The 22,915-nt window shown below is 34.3% G+C and overlaps 1 protein-coding gene across 14 annotated transcripts in view; it reads right to left on the bottom strand.

The window, feature by feature from the left end:
* Positions 1–4,464: 4,464 nt before the first annotated feature.
* LOC121295772 (nuclear factor 1 B-type-like) overlaps positions 4,465–22,915 on the bottom strand; it is a 137,564-nt gene continuing 119,113 nt past the window's right edge. For 13 of the 14 annotated variants that reach the window (XM_041220811.1, XM_041220830.1, XM_041220803.1 and 10 more), the window contains 2 exons: positions 17,760–17,848; positions 4,465–10,558 (listed from right to left, as the gene is read on the bottom strand). In XM_041220811.1, the coding sequence (XP_041076745.1) occupies positions 10,429–10,558; positions 17,760–17,848 (219 nt within the window). In that variant the 3' untranslated portion in view covers positions 4,465–10,428. The remainder of the gene's footprint in view (positions 10,559–17,759; positions 17,849–22,915) is intronic. The other variant, XM_041220899.1, reaches the window with a different exon arrangement.

Here is a 22,915-nt window from a genome sequence, read left to right as displayed (position 1 = left end):
ATGGCGTGTATGATAGAATGTTTAAAATGAATCTCTGCTCACTGCAATATGTGAGTTGCCACATTTGACATCTGTTTACTTTTAAAAAAAAAAAAAAAAAACACTTGGTGATGGGGTGGAGTTTAAGAGGTGGCAGGCCTGAATATTCCTGGATTAAAAAGGCCACTTTTTTGGTCTACATTATTAGCACACTCAGTTAAGAAATACACAGTTGTGGGTTCAATTACCGCCTTCACCAATTGCATAATTGTACTGTAGGTATATTCAGTGTCTATCTCATGTCTTGTGTCATTTCCTGACGCATATGATTTTATATTCTTTTAAGTTTTTTTTTGGTTTTTGTTTTTTAAATCAGATTTGTAGTTAATCTACCAGATACCCATGTACTTCTTTGAACTGATGAAAAAAGCATTTTCTCAAATACAAAAGAAGCTTTTGTGGCCATTTGAAGGGTTTCAGGACAGCTGGGGTACAGGCTGTCTTTTTTTTGACAAGCCACATTGTAAATCTGATGGACGAGACAGCTCAAGCATTGTTGAAATATTTCCATGCAAAAAGATATTTGCTATTTTCATGCATCCAGATTTTTCCAACACAATAAGATTATTATTATTATTATTATTATTATTATTATTATTATTATTATTATTATTATTGGAGGTCTGGAGATACAAAGACACTTAAGAATGGCATGTCAAGCTGAAGCCATTGTTAAACATTTTTTGCTTTTATTCGCCACAAAAATCTTCAAAAATCACCATTCTATCTAAGTGCTGTATGCTTTGTTTCACAAAACATATATTTACCCCTTGAAGTCCAAACAGAAACTTGCCATCAGAGTTTAGAATCCATAGTTGGCTTTTTCTTTCTCATATTTCAGCTAAGTGGTCCCCACTGGGGCTCAAAAATGTATCATGTATCATAAATCACAGTCATGATAGAAATTTGGCAGCTAGTCAGCACCCCAAGCTGTGTAATGTACAGTAAATATGTTTTAAGGTGAACATTAACATTATGAATGAGAGTCAAAAAACCTTAGAAGACCTTTTTCTTTTCTTTTTTTTTTTTGCTAATGCAGCAGACCAGAGCATAATCCTTTCATGTATGTGGCATGCACAGAACTAGACATTGCATTCTTGTACGACAAATCGCAAAGATCAATTTGGAAATATTCTGTCAGAATATTACATAAGTTTTTCAAATTATTTTTAGACCACTGGTACTTTTTGGAAGGTACCGGTATGCTATATACTGTCTGCAAAGTGCTTATGCAATTTATAAATGTTTCCTTATTAACGTACCTACCACACTTATTCAATCTCTGTGCAACCTTTCTCTTATAATTTACCATGCCACCCTACTTTCCTGTGCTATTACTACAGTGCAATAAACCTTTATAAGGCTTGTTACTGGAGCCACACCAACAGCTTGCTAATATCATAGTCCTCCAACTCATCCACAGCTGAGTAATGACATCATAAAATAGTATGAAATCACTTCCCCTTCAGCTTTTAATTGCTTTCTGGTGAAGAGAAAGACAAGTCAAAATTTTTGTACACACTGGGTTACCAATATACAATAAGAATATGTGACAATGTGTAAACAGAGATGTTTCAGGGCTATGTCTAAATCCATGCACCCAAGCAGTTCATACCGTAGCACCTTAAGAGTTATACTTTATTGTCCAGAAAGTGGTGGTTGTGTAAGTGCTAATTTGTGGCCCCAGCACCCATCTATCTTACCACAATTCTACATAGCTTTCACAAACCCCTCGAGATGTAAAAATTAGTCCAGCAGCAATTCTATTAAAAATAGAATGTGAGCAGATTTATACCACTACCAAGGAGTATACCTGCTGTTAATTCAGATATTATAAATATTCACCTTTCTGACAGTAACTAACAAAAAAGGACCTATTATTAAGTACCAAGGCAAGTTCTCCTGGAGGAATTAAAAAAAAAAAAAAAAAAAAAAAAAAAAGTAGTTTCTGGCTAGTTTTGTACCAGTAAGCATTTTTCTCTCTGCAGATGGATCTAATGTATACATTGGGTAGGTTAGCAAAGTGCTTCATTGTCTGCATGTTATGTAAATCTGACTTAGTTAAAAGAAACTCCATGGGAACCACAGTTAGCTGCCTAATCCCACACGTCCTATTGGAGAGAAGACGGGCGCCTTTAGAAGAAGCTTACTGAGGCTCAGCATGTAGTGCGACTGATCCCCCCCGCCACCCAGCTGCATGGGACAGAGACGTAGAAGAACAGAACAGTGAACGCAGTCATCCAGTCATGACGCTTCTCCACAGACATGGGAAAGGGAGCTGTGAAAGCCGGTTCATCTGATTAACAACCAAGACCCTTCTTTTTTGTTTACGCCTAAGGCCATGGCTGAGAAGGTCTGAATCTTTTGGAGATGATGTTGTATACCATTCTAACTCCAGCATGCTAGAACATTTCTGAAGCCATTCATTTTTATTTTGCAATAGTATCTTGGTAGAGTACAATGATATGGCGAGAGTTGACTGATGCCACCAACTTGTGTTGGTTTATAAAAGAAAAATACTCAACTACCTCCAGTTGTGAAGATAATTGGTTTTACTGTTGGTATTGAACTCAGGCTTTCCTTTCTCTTAAGCCTTTACTCTAACCACTTTAGCGACTGATCTAGCTTCTTTGTTACATCAGGAACTAGCTCATACTCAGCCAACATTTTCCAGACAATAAAGTATACTGCTTAATGAAATTAAAAATACCTGATGATCTGAGATAGTGGTGGGTGGTAGTAGGAAGATTCAGGATTCATGAAAATTATTTTAAAATGTTTTAGAATTATTATCAATAATAATAATAATAATAATAATAATAATAATAATAATAATAATAATAATAATAAAATGTAATACAAATAAAATAATGTTGATTGATTTTGAGGAAGATGTTTCAAATTGAGATATTTACTTCTTAGGGTCAATGAACCAATATGTTTGTCTTCTTGTATTCCCTAAAAAAAGCAATTTAAAAAGATTCTCATAGAAGGAATAATCCATAAGGATTAGATCTGTTGAATTCAGGGATCATCCTTCCATGGTGTATGTTCCTCTGGTTGTTTATAAACAGTTATTTGCTGAAGAGTATAGTCCTTATAAAATAAACCAAATCCTTTGATGTTGAATGAATGACACATTATTCAGATTGTGCACCCTATCATCTGCTCACAGTACACTGCAGGTTTCTGAAAGTGTAGTAAAGCACAGCGAAAGCATGCACATAACCTGAAGTTTCAGCAGCAGATCCAGTTACCTCGTTTAAGAGCAAATCCTTGTATGAAAGATTGCGTGCAATAATAATAATATAGCCACAATAACCATAGTTGAATCAAATCTAACTTTTTTTATGGCCTGCCAGGAAGAGAACACTGATATATCTCCACCCACAATTTTCCCAGTTAAAAGACCATAGCCTGAATTGTTGAGATTTGTCTCCATGTGTACTTAAAAATCTCAAATTTGTCTTTATTTTTCCTGTGAAACATGATATGGTGAATTGCAACCTATTTAATTTCATCAAATCACTGACAGCAGCCCCTGATAAAAAAGGCTGAAAAATATGTAGGACATGAGAACAGCCAAAACCCGACTCTGGTGTTATTGAAGCCAGATGTTTACTTAACTGGCCAATTTTGATAAACGGTGTAATGATAACTATTCTACATTGGGTCATTTTATATCAGCATAGTCACATATTATTTTTGTTTTGCAGCCAGATTAATTCATTTTCTGCCCAGGGCCAGGTGTTGGTTTTCTTCTAATTAAACTATACTGTATTTTTTTTTTGAAGAATAGCTTCAGCCACCCTTTTCATAAACACCATTAACAGTGTAGTTTATGCTTCCTTGCCTTCGTAATAGTTTTTCATTTGCTTTTAGACTAAGGTTTAGCATGCTTTTTATGGGCCAAATTCTGTCAACTCAATAAATATAACCACCTACAACAATCTGTTTCCCCATTTGTGTAACAAACATTCTTCCTGCATATGGAATATACCATGAGTACAAAGCATATTGAAACTTGGATTAAAAACAGAGCAAAGGTTTTAAGTCAAATATATGAATCCTGGTTCAATGCCTTAGTCCTGTTGTCAAAATTGCTTTAAACTGATGTCATATGTGCACAAGGTCCCAGCTTGAAATCCATGTTTGTTGATTCATGAATTACATTATGCATGTGAAAAAATATAACATGGCTTTTGCAGAACCTGACGTCAGTGACCTTTTTTTTTTTTTTTTTTTTTTTTTCAATTAAGTCAAAGGAAATACATTCTAATATATTACATAATGGTCCAAAAAATATTGCTTTTTATTTCTTCAAAATGAATAAATGGCTTGAATTGACACCACTGTATTTTTATGAAGGGCAGTTGAGGGTAGATGGTGGTAAGCAGTGGAACAAAAACTCAAGAAGCAACAGTGTTTTGTAGCATAGCTCATTTTATTGTTTAAACAGTTTTGCATAGGAAATATATCCACTTCCAGTAATTGACTGCAGTATGAGCAGCTGCTAGCAGTATAGTTGGATATAACAGTAACAATCACAATAAGTCAAGCTTTATTTACACTGATTTTAATCTTGTGGCAGTTTTATCCCCTGTACCATTTGCAACAAGCCCAAAGACAGCAGGCAGGAAATAAGTCCCTTAAAAAGAAAATAACCAACAAAACATGTTTTTGAAACCATTAGTCCCTCCCTCTCCTGCTCCTGTCAAGAGGCCTAAGTTCCAGAAACAGAAAGAAATAATACATTTAGGCAACTAGATTATGATACGTTACATACAGGCAGCTACACAGACTTGTGCCTGTATCTGCCTGAGGAGCGTTGATTTTGTTCTTGTATTTGTTTTGAAAATTCTAAATGTTTTTAGCCAAGGGACATAAAAGTGCCACAAGATCCAAAATGGATCAACCCTGCTGTGTAGCAAGCAAGCATTTTAAACTGACTATGTGTCATCTACTGTTGTACTAAATGTAGCATTGAGACTAAAGAAACACACTGCCCTACATAAGTTTTTTTTTTTTTTTTTTTTTTTTTTTTTTTTTTTTTTTCCTCAGAGAAATATCAAGATCTTACAAGAGACAGGGGCCACTCCATCCCAGCTGGCTAGAATTGTCATAGTTATGAAGCACAAACAAACAAACTTTAATGAAAAAAAGGCTCGGGAAGAGCCGTCCCTCACATTCTGTATTTAGACATTTTGACAACAATTCTATCAAGAGCTTTATTTACAACTGAACTCCACAGAGACTGTGAGCTTGAACAGGCACTGCTTATTTGACTTTTTTTTTTTTTTTTTTTTTTTTTTAACTTTTGTTAAAAGTTACATTTGCTGGTTTTTGTTTCATTCTTGTTCACACAACCTGATGTTAGTTCATGCAGTAATCTGTGCCCTCCAAAAACAACACATTTAAATAGAACACACGTCTTACAACATGTCTTCAATTAGTAAATACATTTGTCACACCAGTCCCTGTAGCACAGTTTTACAACTCATTCTGTAAAAATGTATGAATTACACTGGAAATTTTATTAGTGTCACTGGACCTCCTTGCTTCCCAATAGTCCCAATGTTCTTGGTTTGGACAACAATAGTCAGAGCAATGTATCTAGAACAGCTGGGTTTGTTTTCAAAGTATTCTAATGTAAAAAGCCAGTGTCACTGATGCAATTTTTGTTTACTGCTGTTAAAATTGTTATCTCATACATGTGCAATATTTCCAGATATCTAAAACTTATTCAGCCCTTTAAAAAACAAACAAAAAAAAAACTACATACAACCATTGTAGAACAAACTAACACAAAAATGTAAAAATTGACCATTTCCATCTTCTCCTCTTGTAACATTGTGTGCTGTGGTATAAAAACAGTACAAGCATCTACAATGGCATTTGAATATACTGATCCTAAAAAGTCAAAGGGCAAAATCAGTAGTCCAGGCTGTCATCCATCTTCTAGTGATGTATGTAATTTAGGTACCAACTGTTAACCACACCTACACAATTGTTGTGGAATTGAGAGGAATAGGGGAACTAGCAGAAAGTGCAAATATGAAGGCAGTTTTCTTTTAACTCCTTCAATACATAAATGGAGTCCTGACATGCAACTTCAGGCTTTTTTCACTGCTAATTTGCTTAGCCTGCACATTTAAGAATTCTCAATTAAAATGAAAAGGATCCAGGAAGCACGCTGCTGTAATATTTTGATAAATTTGTATAGCTTTGCTTATTTTATTAATTTTTTACTTACGACCATGAAAGAAAAGTGTGAACTGTATATGGTAATCATGCTTCGGGCCTAACTGCCAGCAACATTGCCTTGTCCTTTTATCATTTTTTAAAATTACTGTACACTGTATAATATGATCCCATGCTACAGCCTTCATAGTTTTACACAATGTTTTCTCATTTCAGTACATGGACAGAACTACTTCTGGTGTCACTTAACAAATGTCCCCTTCTGATAGCAACACATCAAGGTAACAAGGTGTTTTTAAATTCTTTGTCTGCCATTTCATGTTGTAACTCCTATACTGGTATGTATAAAAAATAAATCACAAGAACTCTTGCTAAGGCCATACTAATAAAAAAAAAAAAACAGTGATACTTCCAACATTATGAAATGTTTCCAAAAACCAAATTCATCAACACTAATATAACAAAATAGCCTTCATAAAATACAACTTTTCACCATTTACAATTCTGTAAAGGATATGTTCCCAGTACTTTTTAAGTATTGGAATATGTAGGAAAAATGCTAAATGGACAGTCATTTTTAATATATAAATTAATGTAAACTGGAGAGTTTTAACCCAAGTCCAGTATCCACAAGAGCAAAAATGTATTTATTTTTTCTTAAAAAATTGTAAATAACACACATATCCTTTAGAATGTTTAAAAAATGTTACCTTTATAAAACAGGGTATGTAATTAATAAAAAAAGGAGAAAACCTTAAAAAAAAAACTATACAGTGTACAAATTGCTGTCTACAAGGCAGGTGGTTCATTGGAAAGACCCTTGATTCTCTCATAGCATGCAGCTTCACAGGCATTCATATATATTTCACGGAGCTGCCAGTGAATAATACATCCAGAACTATTGCTATAATAATTGTTGCCATGATTTTTGTTTTTCACTGCTTTTGTTCACTGCTTTTGTTTCCCTAAACAAGCATTACAGGTTCCTGTCACACTAGGGGATCGCCAGGGGGGGCTCAGAGGCTGCAAAGCACTTAAGTTAATAAAGTCAGAACAGTGCACATAGAACGGGGTGGCTCGGTTTTGAGTCAGAATAAGCATCTTGGTGAAGTAGGAGAGACGAGGCATGACTTGAGTTCCAAAAGATATTGCCTTTTGGAAGGGCCGGATATAGTATGTACAGCCACTTCAGTTCTTATTTCCTTTATGGGAGCAATCACATGCATATAATTTGTAAACTGCTGCTACTATAGATGGCAAACAAGTTTAGGAAGCTAAAATGTACAGCCTGCATGCTAGATAGTAAAGTGTTGTATTAATAAGTCAGCAATAGCACCCGAAAACAACACTGTTTTTTTCACATGCTTCCATTACAGGCTGTATTCATTATGCTTCATAGTAAGCCTTTAAATACCCTGAATCTAAATTAAATGATAATTGAACCTAATTATTTGTGCGGTTGGAACTGCTTAAAATTATGAAACTCTACAGCCATTTTTAATTTTTTTTTTTAATTCAGATTTCATGATCTTGTCAATTAGACTGTGGTGGTGGCGGCACATAGTAGATTAAACTGTAATTGATGTATTGTTTAGCTTCATTATTCAAGAGTTCTCACATGCATACAGGATGCACATTAGTGCGTTTATGATTGTAGCAAATTTATAAGAAGTCACTTGGCTTATTAAGGCAGTTGCTAAGGAAGCCATTTTGCATATATTGTAGTTGTTTAAATAAGTTTATACAATGCGTTATAAAGAAGGGAAGATTGGGTTTTAAAACATAGTCTTCAGAAAACAAACCAGTATTGTTTTCCAATACTCTCAATAATCTCTTTACTTTTTTTTTTAAATGAAATTTGCTGCTTGAACATTTCTTTCCCCCGGCACAGGGCATCGGTGTGTCAGCTCAAACGCCATATACTGCATATATAATACATTTGCCTGAATAAAAACTTAGATAAACGATTCTAATTCTGAACAAGCTTCTCTGATTTGACTGGTTGATTACTGTACTCAAGTCAAGCCTGTTCTCCTATGATAATGAGCTTCTTCCAGGAATCATGCTTGCACCCCAGGTGGGAAGTTAAAAGAAGGAACCAGTTTGTCACAGTAGACAGATCAGTGACTTTGCAGCCTGTATTAGGCCACTGGTGCACACTTCACTCCTATGCTGCAGAGTTTAAAAAGAAAACAAAAAAACTATTATAATCACCTCCCTCCCCTCCCAGTATAAAAAAGAAACAACACCCCATGTCCATCTCTTTGTACACAAAAAGGACCTTATCACACTGCATAGAAAGCAGTACCCACTTTGGTCAATTAAAAAAAAAAATACAACAACAATAACAACAACAATAACAACAATAACAACAACAACAACAACAAAATGAACGCATACAATATTGTCTATCTCCATACTAGCTTATGATAATCAATACAGCTATAAGCACTACCTACATAGGCAAAACTTGGTATTGCATAATTCTTATAAATCTGAAAACCCCCAAAATAGTAATTGGAAGATGGAAGAAAAAATGAAAGGTTATTAGAAATAAAACACCAAAAATACTGAAAATAATGCTGGTTGATTATAAACTTTTAAAAGGCAACTATACACAGCCATGATATGCATTATAAATGAGAGATAAAGTAGTACATGTAGTTAAAAATCAATGATGTCACAATTTCATCCAGAGTACAAAATATTATTATTTGTTTATCATAAAAATGTTAATTTTAAAAATGGTAATAAATGCAGCAAAAAACAAGTGTAGTGATGTCTCTGTTTTATATTCAAAGGCAAGGCACGTAATGTGGACTATATATTTTCGTGCAAATTAATATTATTGGAAAGATTATTTTATATATATCTTGTTTCGAGATGCAGAGGCAAAGTAACTGCCATGCACACTGCTAGTGTTTATGATCAAAGGGATCTACTGAATCACAAGTGTTCACTAAGCACCATGCAACTATTCAGCACCCTTTATGTCAGGCTAGTGTTTGTGAGTGCAGAATTCTATTCTTTTTTTTTTTTTTTTTTTTTACATGAACAGCCTACACTCTTTTTTTTTTCGTAACCGGTAGCTTCATAAGCTAACGGCCAAATTAATCTTTTTTTTTTTTTTTTTTTTTGCTTCTGTGATGCTGGATTCATAAGCCATTTATACACAATATGTGTTTTTCACACTCCACTTTTTAATTCATAATAAATAAAGACTACCTCCAGGGGAGGGAACGGCTCATAAAAATATAAGTGCTGTTTCGTTCATATTTATGATTTGTTTACACTGCCTATCAAGCACAGTTGAGTCTACATTTTTTTTTTTAATAATTTTCCCCATGTAAATTAAGGATACAACTCTAAATTGTTTGAGTTTTTTTTTTTCTTTTTCTTACAAAAAATAAAAAATAAAAACAATTTCCAAACATTTTATTTCCCTCAATTTAGAGTCTTAGGGCTGATCGACTATAGTTTCCCTTCAGTATTAAATTTAAAATTGCACTTGCCTCTTATATGCTTAAAATTTTGTTAGGGAAATATCTAAATTCATGTTGCTCTCACTTATGCAAGAGGCAATTATCATTACCATTAATTAGGTATATTGTAATAGTAAACCATTTAGTGTAGGTATTGACCTTTATCCTTAATCTAAATATAAGAACAAGACCAATAAGTTTATAGGTTAAAGGTTAACTTTGACAGAACTGTGGCAAACTCAAGAAAAACATCTGATTTTCAACTTTGTTGCTATGGAAATGTAGCGAATGGTTTGATTCATGGGCCTCTTCAGGTGACAGCCTATTTAATTTGAAACTACAATTCAGTTGCTTGCCAGTCAGCCTTTGGTTTTTTTTTTATGATTTAAACCCACTCAAACCCAGGATTAGCTCATAAAGAAAAAAAAAAAACTATTAATAGAAACTAGCTTATCATGCAAACATTAAGGCATCTAAAGTTGTATCTAATATACATCAACATTTTCCTTTCTTTAAATTTTTTTTACAAAGGCTAGCTGGCAAGAGCTGAGCTGTATCACCATATCAGAGCGCTTTAAACAATCTTTTAGTAATTTTTCATTGCCCCCCTATTGAGACAATGGAGATTGTATGAGTGCTGCTTGCTGCTATGTAGTGTTTTTACTATTCTCAGTTCTGCTGGCTCTGCTTCCTTTCTTGTGTGTCTTCAGTTACTTGTTTCTGCTTGAAGGAAGGGTTCACCAATGATGTTTATGCTGTAATTCTGGACACTTGTTGGCAGAATCGGAGTCCCGTTCGACACTTGGAATGGAACTAAGCTCGCCCAGGTACCAGGACTGCAAAACAAAAAAGGGGAAAATGTAGTAATTAAAATGGTGAAGGCATTATACAGAATCTTTCTTTTATTTTCTTCATACTACACAATACATACCTTTATGTTACATGTAAATAACAGGTCACTTATAACAATAAATGATAAATTAGTTCAGGAGCTAATTCTAAAATGAATACAGTGATAAGTACTGTATATCTAGACCCCATACACACCCCTGCTAAATACATATGCCAAGTAGTTTGGAAATAAGGAAGTTATTGGGGAGTGTGGTTTATCAAGGGCAACAGAGTTGGTAATTTCTAAACCACATATACTCCGCAAAGCGGTATTATTGGATCACCACACCCTAATCTTACAGCACTATTGATTCCCCAACTGTACCTCTTTTTGTTTACCACTGCTTAATTAATTAACAATGCAGAAACAGCTATGTGGTTCAACTGCTTTGAATAAGTGAAATGACACAAATAAATTAAATACAAAAATAAAAAAAACAGTATTCTCAACATGCAATTTGTGGTTCACCCCTAGAAACGAGCAACCATGAACATAACAAGCTGTTTTTAGCATGAACAACAGAGTCAAAACCACAGAGACACCACATACATAATTACAGTTCAACAAAAGAAAGGTCAATTAGGGTAGTTCTAACATTTTACTACAACACTTCAACCATAACTTTAAACATTCACTTATATATAGTAGTACTAAAACTAATACAATTCAACAAATGTTTGAAGAGAAGTCTTTTGTCTTAGTCCTACAGAAGAAACCTTCATAATTGCATACTATTTCCTTTCCATAGTAGAATTTAATGACAAGATGAAGGCCTACTGGAATTTTGATTGGTTGATTTCTGATACATGATTTCTAATAATGATCTACATTATAAGTGATTAGGTAACAGGAAACAGCAATTTAATTCAAATGTTGTGCTTGAAAAATCCTTATAATGTATCTCCCCAGTTAAAAAACAGCAAAGAAACAAAAGATTTCCATCACAGTCAAAACAGGACCAGAAATGTGGTTGCTTACGCAAATAAGAATATATGGATTTTAAAGCACAGATTATTTCTGCTGGTGTGTCATGTCTTTACAGAAGATTGCTTCTTTTAACAATGAACAAATAGGGAAAGGTTACCCTGTATATTTTTATTCAAGAAGGGCTTCCAGAGACAGCCTTTTTTTTCAAATTCAGCAGATTTTATAAAATAGAAGTTGCACTTTAGATGAAGAGAAAATTTTAATTATATTACAGACCTGTGTTCCTAAATATTAAATGATATGTTTGCACATTCCTGAGTTAGCTAATATTTTCAAAATAATCCTTACCAGATTGATTCTATTAAGTACACTTTACTGCCAACTATTTTATGAAAAAAAAAAACCCACCTACTTTTGATAAAGTGTTTCCTATAAGGAGTGCAAATAACCTCTAGCTATTGTGAATCCTGTTCATACAAAACCATGTATAAAACTGATTTGTTTCAAATTGCTTTTAAAGCATTGCAAGGAAAAATAAACCGAACCATTCACCAAAGCAGATTTAGCCTCCTTTCTTAAGGTTAAAAGTATGAATTCTGTTCCCCAGCTGATATCACAATCTTGAAAAGAGAAAGAAAAGTTCTGATCCTATCAGCATTCTCTGGTACATAACATATGGTGTAAAACAGTGGTCTGATCTACACACCTGAGGAATTACTGTTCCATGGTCTAACCTACAAAATGTAATGATAAGAATATATAATACTTTTTTGTATAAACATTTTACAAAAAAAACATAAAATCCATATTTAAGATAACACTTGTAACAGGGACGCTGGAACTATGGGTGCTGGGGGTGCAGTAGCACCCCCTGGCTTTGCATGATGTCCATCATATACAGTTACAGTTACAGTTTTGTTCAATGGCTTTCAGCACCCCCACTTTGTTCCAGTTCCACTGACTTGTAACATACTGTATGCCTGACATATAAGCCAAAGACATACATACATAAATAAATAAAAAGAAAGAAAGCATTACTGTATGGATAAGACTTTATTATTGTATAACAGAATGTTGAGATTCTCTGTGAAACTGGATTTGTTTTGCTTTTAAACCAAGATTAGTTTTAGTTTATGTAGTGCTTCTGCTGCGTTTAAGTTCTCCACCCAAAATTCTCTAGTCTTTAGGTCAGATAACAAAGATTTACAGCCTGCAAAATGTGAACCAGGACAAAGAGCTTCACTGTAGGATGATACGCTGTCTCCTTCGCAAATGACGTTAGACAAGCCTGTTTTCAGATTTAAAGTCTGTGTTTGCACCCCATTTTTTATCAATAATGGGCAATTGCCTTGTCTTATTCATTGAATGCAAATGTAAGACAAAACTGTAATTGTTAATACACACTGTGGTTCAACAAAAATATACCCCCAGACAAGCACTGTGTTGTTTAGTTGCTTTCCTAGGATGTATGTGTTGAATAATTAGGCAGGCAAGACTCTCCCAGCTTCAATACCTGTGCAGCACAATCGCTTCTATCAGCTCTGTGATTATAGTGCATGCTCAATATTCTGTCAACTGGGTCTAACAGAAACAAAACTGCCTTTGTTTCAAGAGAGAGGTTTATTTAAAAAGGGAAAAGTAGTGAAAAGAAACTAACTGAACAACTATTGTATCCCACATTCTGAAGTTGCAACATTTTTCTTAGAAGTAGAGGGTTAAATAATGCACCCTTTGGACTGGAACTCAGAAGCTCGGATGTGGAACACTAAGTTTATTCTCTCACAACAAGCCTAAGCACAGGGGTCCTTAATGTAGTATTCTTCTCTACAAATTACTTTTCTGTGTTTTATGAAAAAAAAAAAAAAAACTTTAAAACGATGTGTAAATGCAGTTTCTGAAGGGAGAAGATAAAATGCAAAGTTTTAAGAAAAGCTCATAACAAGCTCAAACCAGAAAAAAATGTGGATGAATGCAGTCCCAACATGGTTAAAACCAGGGATTATGTCTATCAAATTTCTGGGCAGTGCTTCTCCCTCCCTCCTCCCTTTTGCTCTCTCTCTCTCTGGCATGCCAAAATCATCTGACAGGAAATGAGAGATTAAGTTTTTTCCCTACCTAACTGAACAAAGAACATACAGAGCAGGCAAACGGTTCAGTGCAGAGCGGGAACTGTCCTAATCCTGCTGGAATCTGCAGGGCTGGTCAGATAGTGAGCACAGGAGATAAAAAAAAAAAAAAAAAAAAAAAAAAACAGTTTCTTTACTTTGGGATCTTGTTTGTGGATCATTCCTCCTTTTTTGTTCCATACTGGGTCCATACTGCCTCTTCCTTAAAGGTTAACTTAAAAGTATCCTCACATAATCGTGAGGAAAATAGACTTTATTGATTGCTGGGGTCCATTGTTCCCCTTTTTCTAAGTACCTAAAGTTCAAGTTCAGTCTGGCATTACATCATGTCTGGTTTCCCTGGGTTACCAGACGGCTTGAGACGTGACCACTACTACAGAGAAAACAAACAACCTTCTTCACGCTTCAACTCCCGACACCCTCCCCCCACCTCCACCCCCACCCCCACCCTCTCACCCACATGTCTCGAGTATGCAGCATGGTTAATTAGGGATTAAGTTCCAAATTAGATATCTAATGGCATTTTAATGGATTGCTGACCATTTCCTGTGGAATGGCAGCATGCAAGTCTGGCTGCAATTCAATTAAGGTCTAAGAAAGAGCTCAAAAGAAATGTGAAGAAAGAGCTCACAAGACACTTGACTTGATGAGAAAAAGGAAAATGTTTAATTTTATTAACATATCAAAGAAACTATAGCTCCACTTTTGACTCATATTTCTAGAAATGTGCTATAAATAAATATGTATGCTCAGAAATGTGTTTTTTTTTTTTTTTTTTTATCATGTCTACATCTACACCCCATTTAAGTGGAAGGAATATCAAAGTTCATTACATTAGCCTGGTTATTTTGCAACAGATTAGTTCAAGTTTTGTCTAGGAAAAAAAAAAAAAAAACATAATCAAAACACATCTGCAGGAAAATCGAGATCAGAGAATAAATCTGGCATCCACAAAAAAAACAAATAAAAAAAACAAATCTTAAACATTTTCTTTTTTTTTTAAAAAAATACATTTTGGAAGATGGCTAGAAAAGGACTCCCAAGAGATGCTCAATTTTCGAACATGCTGATCATTACCAAAACAATGAATGATTTCCAGCTTCACAGTAAAGTAGCACATTAAAATCAGGTCTATGTGTTACTTTTATACTCAAATGTAAAGGAAAGAAAGTGAATGCTTGATTGTGGAAAGTATATATATTATTTAACTGATCTACTAGTGATACTGCAACCTATTTATCCAGACATTTAGCTTCAGTGAGAAAAGGTAAAAGGCAGAAGGCAAATATATTCATATATCGATAATATATATATATCATATATATATATCGATATTACATATATATTCTATATATGTCTATTTTCCTATATAAAAGAATAATCATTTACTTTTTTCTTTTTTTACTTTACCCCCAGAAATCAACAGCAAGAGGAGGTAAGGAGGTACAAAAAAGGAGCTTTTCAAAAATAAAAAAAAAAAAATCAGTCCACTATGCTACAGGCTGCAAAGGAAACTTAGCACTATGAGAATAAACCTCTCCCTAGGAATCCTGCAAGACCAGCTGCTATACAGTACGTTTATATGTCAAGATAACAAACTGAAGGCAGGAAATGCTGACCTAGTACTTTTGCCAAGATTTTCTTACTGAAAAATAAAAGAGAATGTTAACTCTTGGAGAGCAGTTTTAGGATTGCTGCTGAATACACCCAGTCTTTTAAATGCTTACCGCAGGCCTGAAACCTTTAAAGGAATAAACACAAGGAATAAACAGATAGATATAAAAGTAAACTAAACTTATAGTAATTACAACTTTATTGAAATTGCATGCAGCTTACATGTAATACAATTAACTTGTTTGGGCCTGGAATCTGACTTAAAAAAAACAGAAAAAAAGAAAAGAAAAATACACAAAAAGCATAAATAATAAATCCTAACTGGAATTTGAATCCAAAATAATAAATCCAAATGGAACAAAAGCTTAGCTAATATATAAATTATAAGATTAAAAAAGAAACCCATTTTTGTTATAGTCTGTTAAAACAGGTTATCCTGAATTTATTCTAAGTTATTTTAAAAATTGTATGTTCTTATTATTACATGACCAGGGCCCCACAAAGCAGATCGACAAGTTTATATCATCATACGGTGTACTTACAAGTGCCGAAAGATACCTAATTTCAGAATATTTCAGTATTCAATGCTAAAGTGAGAATTGCTTTTTTTTTTTTTTTTTTTTTTTTACCAGATCTAATTTTTGGAATCCACAACAGTGTCTGGGTGAATTGCACTGTTCCAATTCATGCCATGTTGCTAAGCAAATGCTGAGCTTGATGCAAGTTAAGTAATTCCCTGCATTCAGCAGTTGAATATAGGTTTACTTAATGTTCCATAAATTGTATTTCTTTCATTACCACATTCATTAAATCATGGTGATGGTCGATTCTCCCAGCTATTCAGACATTCTCGTTTGTGGAATACTCACAGTACTACGTGAACATCATGCAGCCGTCTCCATTTATACATGAGGCTTCAAATCTCCAGCTTTTAATCTTTAATAAAGCTTTAATTTCACATCTCTCTTAACTGAATGGCCACTATGTTCCATTCCATACCAAGTGGACTTTAGGTTGATCTTTAGAAATAAAGTCTTTCTGTTCCTTCAAAGATTTAAATAAATGTTAAGCAACCAAACCTTGTTCAAAAAAATTATAACTGAGCATTTAGAAATGTTCATTGTCTTGTTTTATGGGTGTGTGCAAAAGTAAGTTTTGTTTGCCATTTAACTTGCTAATCTAATAACAGCTGAGAACAACATTTGCTCTAGCAACAGTGTCTCACACAGTAATAATCAGACAACAAGCAAAACTATACCTAAAAAATAATTATTGAGCAGTTAGAATAAGCTTGATTAATTTCACTTTTATTGCATAAAGTCCTGATTTCCTCACTGGAGTGGGCCTCAAACAGATGTTTTATGTATGCTTTCCTTTCAGTGACACAAGTATGTTTGCCCTAGCCATCTGAGGCCTTCGTCTTGGTTTACATTAAAACTAAAGTTTAAACATAGCAGAGAAGGGAAAAAAACTGCAGGTTAACCCTTAGTAACCTGGTATTCTTTTAAGCAAAGCCAATTGCCATTCTAGTCTCTTCAATTACTAATGCTGTTTCATTTCCATAATCAGCAGATAAGGTGAGAAGTTGACCAACCACATCCAAATGATAAAGAGTAGCAAATAAAGTCATATTTACTGACAGCTGTCGAGTCTGATTGTCAGCCTCTGTTGCAGCTGTTTAAATACTGTACAGCTAGTGTCTGTTCTCCATTAATTCTACAGTGGGGCATCATAATTTTACCATTATCTAACCATGAACACCAGAACCTTTCTGTGCACCTGTGTTGCCACACATGATAATCTCATCATGAGAAAAAAGTCTATTCTCAAATTAGATACTTTAAAGTACCTGTACCAATAAAATGATTTTCTGAATCTTCATCTTGTCAACCCTATTTGTATAAATTAAATAAAAAAAAAAAAAAATAAATATATATATATATATATATATATATATATATATATATATATATATATATATATATATACACACACTTCAGGAACCTGAATCAAGACAAAAACAGGTGTTTGCATGCAAGTGGTTTTTTTTGTTGTTTTTTTTAATCTATTGGTTCTGTTATTTTCGTCTTATAACATATATTGTTTATTACTTTTCATTATTGATGGAAACATGTTAAAAAAAAACAAACAGGTTGTAAAATGGTGCTGGAAAGTATACTAGTAAAAAGAAAAGGTGAAGAAGAAAACATTACAAGCATCAACATGAGAGGTGGAATTGACAAACCTAATCCTCAGCACAGGTGCTAGAAACTGCATCCCTGGTATTTCTTCAGAGTGACTCAAAACGTATTTATATTAATAATCTGTTAAACTTTGTAAAGAGGGTTAAGTGCATATTCGGATGATAACATACATACTTGGTAAATTTTTGAAATACATCCAATTGGGGCCAGCCAAAGCAGATACAGTGTTTAATTTATAAATGTAGCAGAGATTTGGAAATAATTAAAATGTTACCTTTGCCAAGTAATTCCCAATGTATCCTCACTGGCACTGGGGTATAAATGTCTGCCGTTTGGATTCATGGTCCAGTCACAAATCCTCAGCTGTCAATTGAAACCTAGCAGTCAGATATGGGTCGAGCAGAACTACACTTTTTTTTTTTTTTTTTTTTTTTTTTAATCAAGCATGCAAATGTATTGTTTTGTTTAATACAAAATCCTTATTATGTTTTATGTAAAGACTTTTTTCTAATTTCCATTAACATTATTATAATTCAATAACATCACTCTGATTTCTATTGTTAAACTTTTAAAATAATGTATATTATATGGCGCATGCATTCACATTAGTAATTATTTACTGACCTGAAACAAAAGAAGTGTTAGTGCACAAAAGTCAAGTTAAAATAAATCGTTCAAGGCTATTTGTTTCTGCCTAAGTAATTATGTTAAATCATGCTTTTTTTTGTAATTGTACACATGCATCTTGTGAAAAATCATTTATTAGTTCTGTTAGAATATTAAATGTCATCCAAAGTGCTGCCACAGTCTTATATCAAGGATGCTGACTATCTTGTTAATCTTATTATTCACATCAATATTTTTGTGCATTTTTCAAAAGGCACTGCAGCTTCATGACAAGGATCTATTTGCAACCATGAGAAATCCTCCCAACTATGAATCATGTGTCCACTTTTCCTCAGAAATGTTCCTGTAACTCTATACTCTGTTTTTTTAACAGCTGACCCAGTGTTAGCAGATGTGTGGAAAAGATGTATTATTTATGTTTCATGTTTAAAGAAAGTAAGTGTATCTCTACTTTTAGCCTGGCACAGTTGCTCAACAGATCTTATTGCGTCATAGGGGTTGAATTATCTCCCACTTCAATGGTGACATTCAATCAAACTACACAAGACACTTTTTAAAAATAAAAGCTTATTGATTGTTGGCAACACTTTTTGTTTCCGCAGAGGCGTAACTGTGATATGTCCACCCATGTTTGGAAGGCTGATTGAACATCGTCATGAAAAAATACGGTCGTAAAGCAGCACTTTTGTTTTGACTGGACTGACTCCGGAGTCTGCCAGTTAAAAACTGCAGTTAAAGTTATGGAGTACAATCACACAAAGCAGGGGGTTGGCTTTGTTCCGTGATGGGGTTAGTGTTTAGAAAAGATTCTTTACGCCCGGGGGTGCAAGATATGTATCTTTTTCTACGATATGGCAATGCAGTAAACTGAAAGAAAAACATATAAAACAAAAGAAATGCTGGCTTCCCACTCTATTCAAAAATCAACATCTGAAACCACAAACTGCTCAAATGAACAAAAGGTACAAAAGGATGGAACCACATCATCACACTCAAAACAGAGGTGAGAAACACCTACAGACTACGTTCAAATATAGTCACTCACACAATCTGTGGTGAAGCTTAGAGCTGAGTTTTTCCAAGCGTTCTTTTAAACTGCAGAGCAAACTGAGTGGTGCCATTGGCAGATCCCAGCTTCAGTTAAACCAAGAGGGAAACACTCCTTCCAGGGAAACTGTTTATAAAGAGCAGTCCAGTATGCTACCATATTGAGCTGTCATCCATTCTTCACCAGACTACTACTGGGAATATGTGTTTGTATTGGAGCTGAATGCAGTTTTACATGCTTTCAGAGTGCAGCGTTAACAAAAAAAAAAAAAAAAACAGGCTTGTAAAAAAATGTGGTGTATTACTGGAGTTTATGTGGGTTGGAAAAAGTGGAAAAATAACAAAAGGAAGGAACACCAGTCCCAATTTGAAATAGTTTGCTGCAATGAACAGTTCTCAGCTCAGAATCTTTACATTGTTTTTATCAACAAATGTCAATAAAACCTGCTGCACAAAAAGACCTAAACCAGATGAGAACAGTGCAGGGATGGGAAAACAGGCAACAACTTTTCTAACAGCTGGCCAGCTTTTCAGTACTTCAGATGAACTATTTAGGCACAGCTGTACAGCAGGGGTGTGTGAATACAGACAAGAATAAAATAAAACACAGAACCCACATTTATCACTGAAAGTGACAACGGGGTTATGAACTTTGAGATTAAAGTCTGATTTAGTCAGTAAAAGAAAGCCAATTGATACACGCAAAGCTCAATGAGATTTATATTTTGCAATGTGCATTAATAAATTACTGTTACACAATATAACTATGCTTGACTTGAATCGGTTTCCTGGGAACTGCACAATCGGAGCCACAGATCATAACATTCTAAGGATTGCAAATGTTTTATTGGCGCAGTACTTCAGCAGTAATGACATTTATTTACTTAACTCTGATTTCTCAGAGATACCGTTAAGTATCACCTTTACTACTGCATACATTGGTCATATTAAATTGTACTTCTACTGTATGCTATGTATGTGTCAAAGTGAACAAAAATGGTCCTTGTAAAAAAATCTTATTAAAATATTAAATGTGTACAGTAGTTCTTAACAGTTAGAAAAATATTTAATTAAATAAATATTGTGTCCTAGGTTTATTTTGTTTGCATAAGGAATAGTGTGTGTGTTTGTGTGTGTGTATGTGTGTGTGTGGGGGGGGGGGGGGGGGGGGGGGGGGGGGGTGGGGGGTGCATTACAGGAAAAAGCCTCTACATTCCAACATTTGCATACTGTTAATGTTTTGACTGAAACTTCCTCTAATTGCATCTCCTCTGCAGCTAGAACATGTGAAAAGGTGACCTCTTGTCCATTTACATACCTCTGTGGTGGTCATGTGATTTGCATTCACATCAAGCTGCCAGTTATGATATGAGGCACAATAAGAACAGCCTAAGTGCTGATAGCCTACTTCCTGACTGGACTGTCAAGCATCTATTTATGTTCCTTTCAGTCTATCAACTATCCAGACTCCCTCGTGAAGTTTAAAGTTTTCCAAAAGGGTAGTAATTAAAACAATGACTGTTCAATACTTTTGTACAGAAAGCAAATTAAACTACATAGTCTTCAACTAAAAGAGATGTAACTCTGCACAGAAACATAATGCAGTGCTTCAGCGCTGGATAACCGGATATCCACTTACATCAATGTGACAGTTTTACGCAATGCAATTGTTTTCTTTATATGCACTGCAAAAGGCAATAACACAGTTGTCTAATTGTATCAATTGCTACTGTAGTGTTATTTTCAAAGCTTTTATGTTTCAAGAGTAATTGGCAAAAGACAACTGGATAAAGTAAACTCAAAAGTCTAATTTAAGATTTAACATATATTCTTACTATTTGGTCCTTTTAAAAAAATAAAATAGTGCAAATTACAAAAAAAAAAAAGTTTTCATACTAGAAAGCAACTCTTCAGACTAATAACAAAATAGGGCTTTTTATAATTTATGTATATAGATCACCTCTTTGGAATTAACATCAGTCCATCCATTTGCTAAAAAAGAGATGCAAAAAGCACCCTTTGTAATGTGTGCCCCTTTATGGCATTTAGTGGTAAGCATCATAAACAGCCTCACGCCCAAATACACAGACCGCAGTAAGTGGAGTGTGCAGAGTTCATACTGTTGTGTTACTTGCTGCCAGAGATTTCAAAAGGTTCTGCAGTTACTCAGTCTACAGCCCAATCCAGCTCACACATGTTGCCATCTTCATATTGTAAAACCACAGATACACTCTTGCCAAGCCAAGATTTTCTTCACACAAAGCCTGTTTCTCTTAAAAAGGGATTGGAATTAACATTTGTAACAGACAAGACAAAATGGCAATTTTCTCCTTGTTTTTAATGAATTTACCATCTGTTGCATTTGTAGCAATATTTTGAGGTATCATGGCTAAGGCTGGGATTTTGTCATGGAAATTTGTACTAAAAATCATGGCGCAGTCTCGGAAAATTTGGTCAAAATCACGAAGGGGGAAATGGTGTGTGAAATCACGGGATGAAAATTCAACTTCACTTTTTAATTTTTTTTTTAAATACAATATACCTACATACAGATAAAATAAAAAGTAGGAAAAAAGGAACATTTATCTAAATATATATTTTTTTTATTTATTATGGTTTTCACAACATCAGGTTCAAGTCTTAATCCTGCAAATCAGTAAACTTCACAGTCTATACAACTATAAAAAAAAATGTTCACATAACATTTTTTAGGTTTTCTACAGGACAACATACAAACTGTAGGTTGTACATACCTTTAAAAACTGTCTATGTTTCAATTCAAGTAGTGTTGGTAAAGTTAATGTTCTCTACTAAAATCATGGACACCAACAAAAATCACAGAATCCATGACTACTGTGACTTAATTCCAGCCTTAATTATGGTAGACCAATTCTTTCTGTGCCAGACATTTTAATTAAAGATTAGATACCACAGATGCATGCAGTAGGCAGATTATCAGTCACTAGTTAACATAAAGACAAACAGTATTTAATCAAAGAATTACCAAAGCTGGAAGATAAACATACCAAAGACAACTGATGAGCTTTTCGTATAATACTGTACTTCCAAGTCTTAGTTAACTTGGTTTAGAAAGCTTAAGCAGATGCCTCCACTCTGGAACATGCTGCCTTTTTTTTTTGTTTTTTTTACTATCCAAACTCCACTGCCTATACAAAGTCCAGCTTTATCATAATCAGTCTTGTTTTGTTAGCAATGAATTACTTCTTATTTCATTTATCAAAAGGTTATTTAAATGTTTTTAATAACTTTAGACATCTGCTAAACCCTCTCATATTCAGAACGGTAACTATTTCCTTAATTTTTCCATCCTTTTCTATTCCACTACAATAAAGTTACATCTTTTTTATACACCAGAGATATTTTTGGGCCATACCACATATCCTCAAATTGGCGCTGCAGCGTTAAATTATAATTGCCAAAAAAAGCTGTGGCTTTTATTCAAGGGCAGCGATTATTCAAGAGCAGAGTTTATTGGACGTATGGTTTTCGAGGGTGGCGACCTTTTTTGACGGTGGCATTTTTTGGAAGTAAATATTGGATCCAAGCGAACGGGATCTAACCATGCATTCAGATGAGGAAAGTGAAGAGGAAGATGATGACACAGAAGAAGCTGCATACTGTACCACCATAGGTCACAGCTCACAGCTCATGTTAACATCTGTATTCCATTCCATGTGTACGTTCTGAAGAGCTTGTGCTAATATGTGCATCGCTCCATAGTACAGTTGATCAGGA

The sequence above is a fragment of the Polyodon spathula genome, chromosome 2 (assembly GCF_017654505.1).
Source record: "Polyodon spathula isolate WHYD16114869_AA chromosome 2, ASM1765450v1, whole genome shotgun sequence".
Taxonomy (NCBI): domain Eukaryota; kingdom Metazoa; phylum Chordata; class Actinopteri; order Acipenseriformes; family Polyodontidae; genus Polyodon; species Polyodon spathula.
This window is presented reverse-complemented; position numbering and strand designations above follow the sequence as displayed.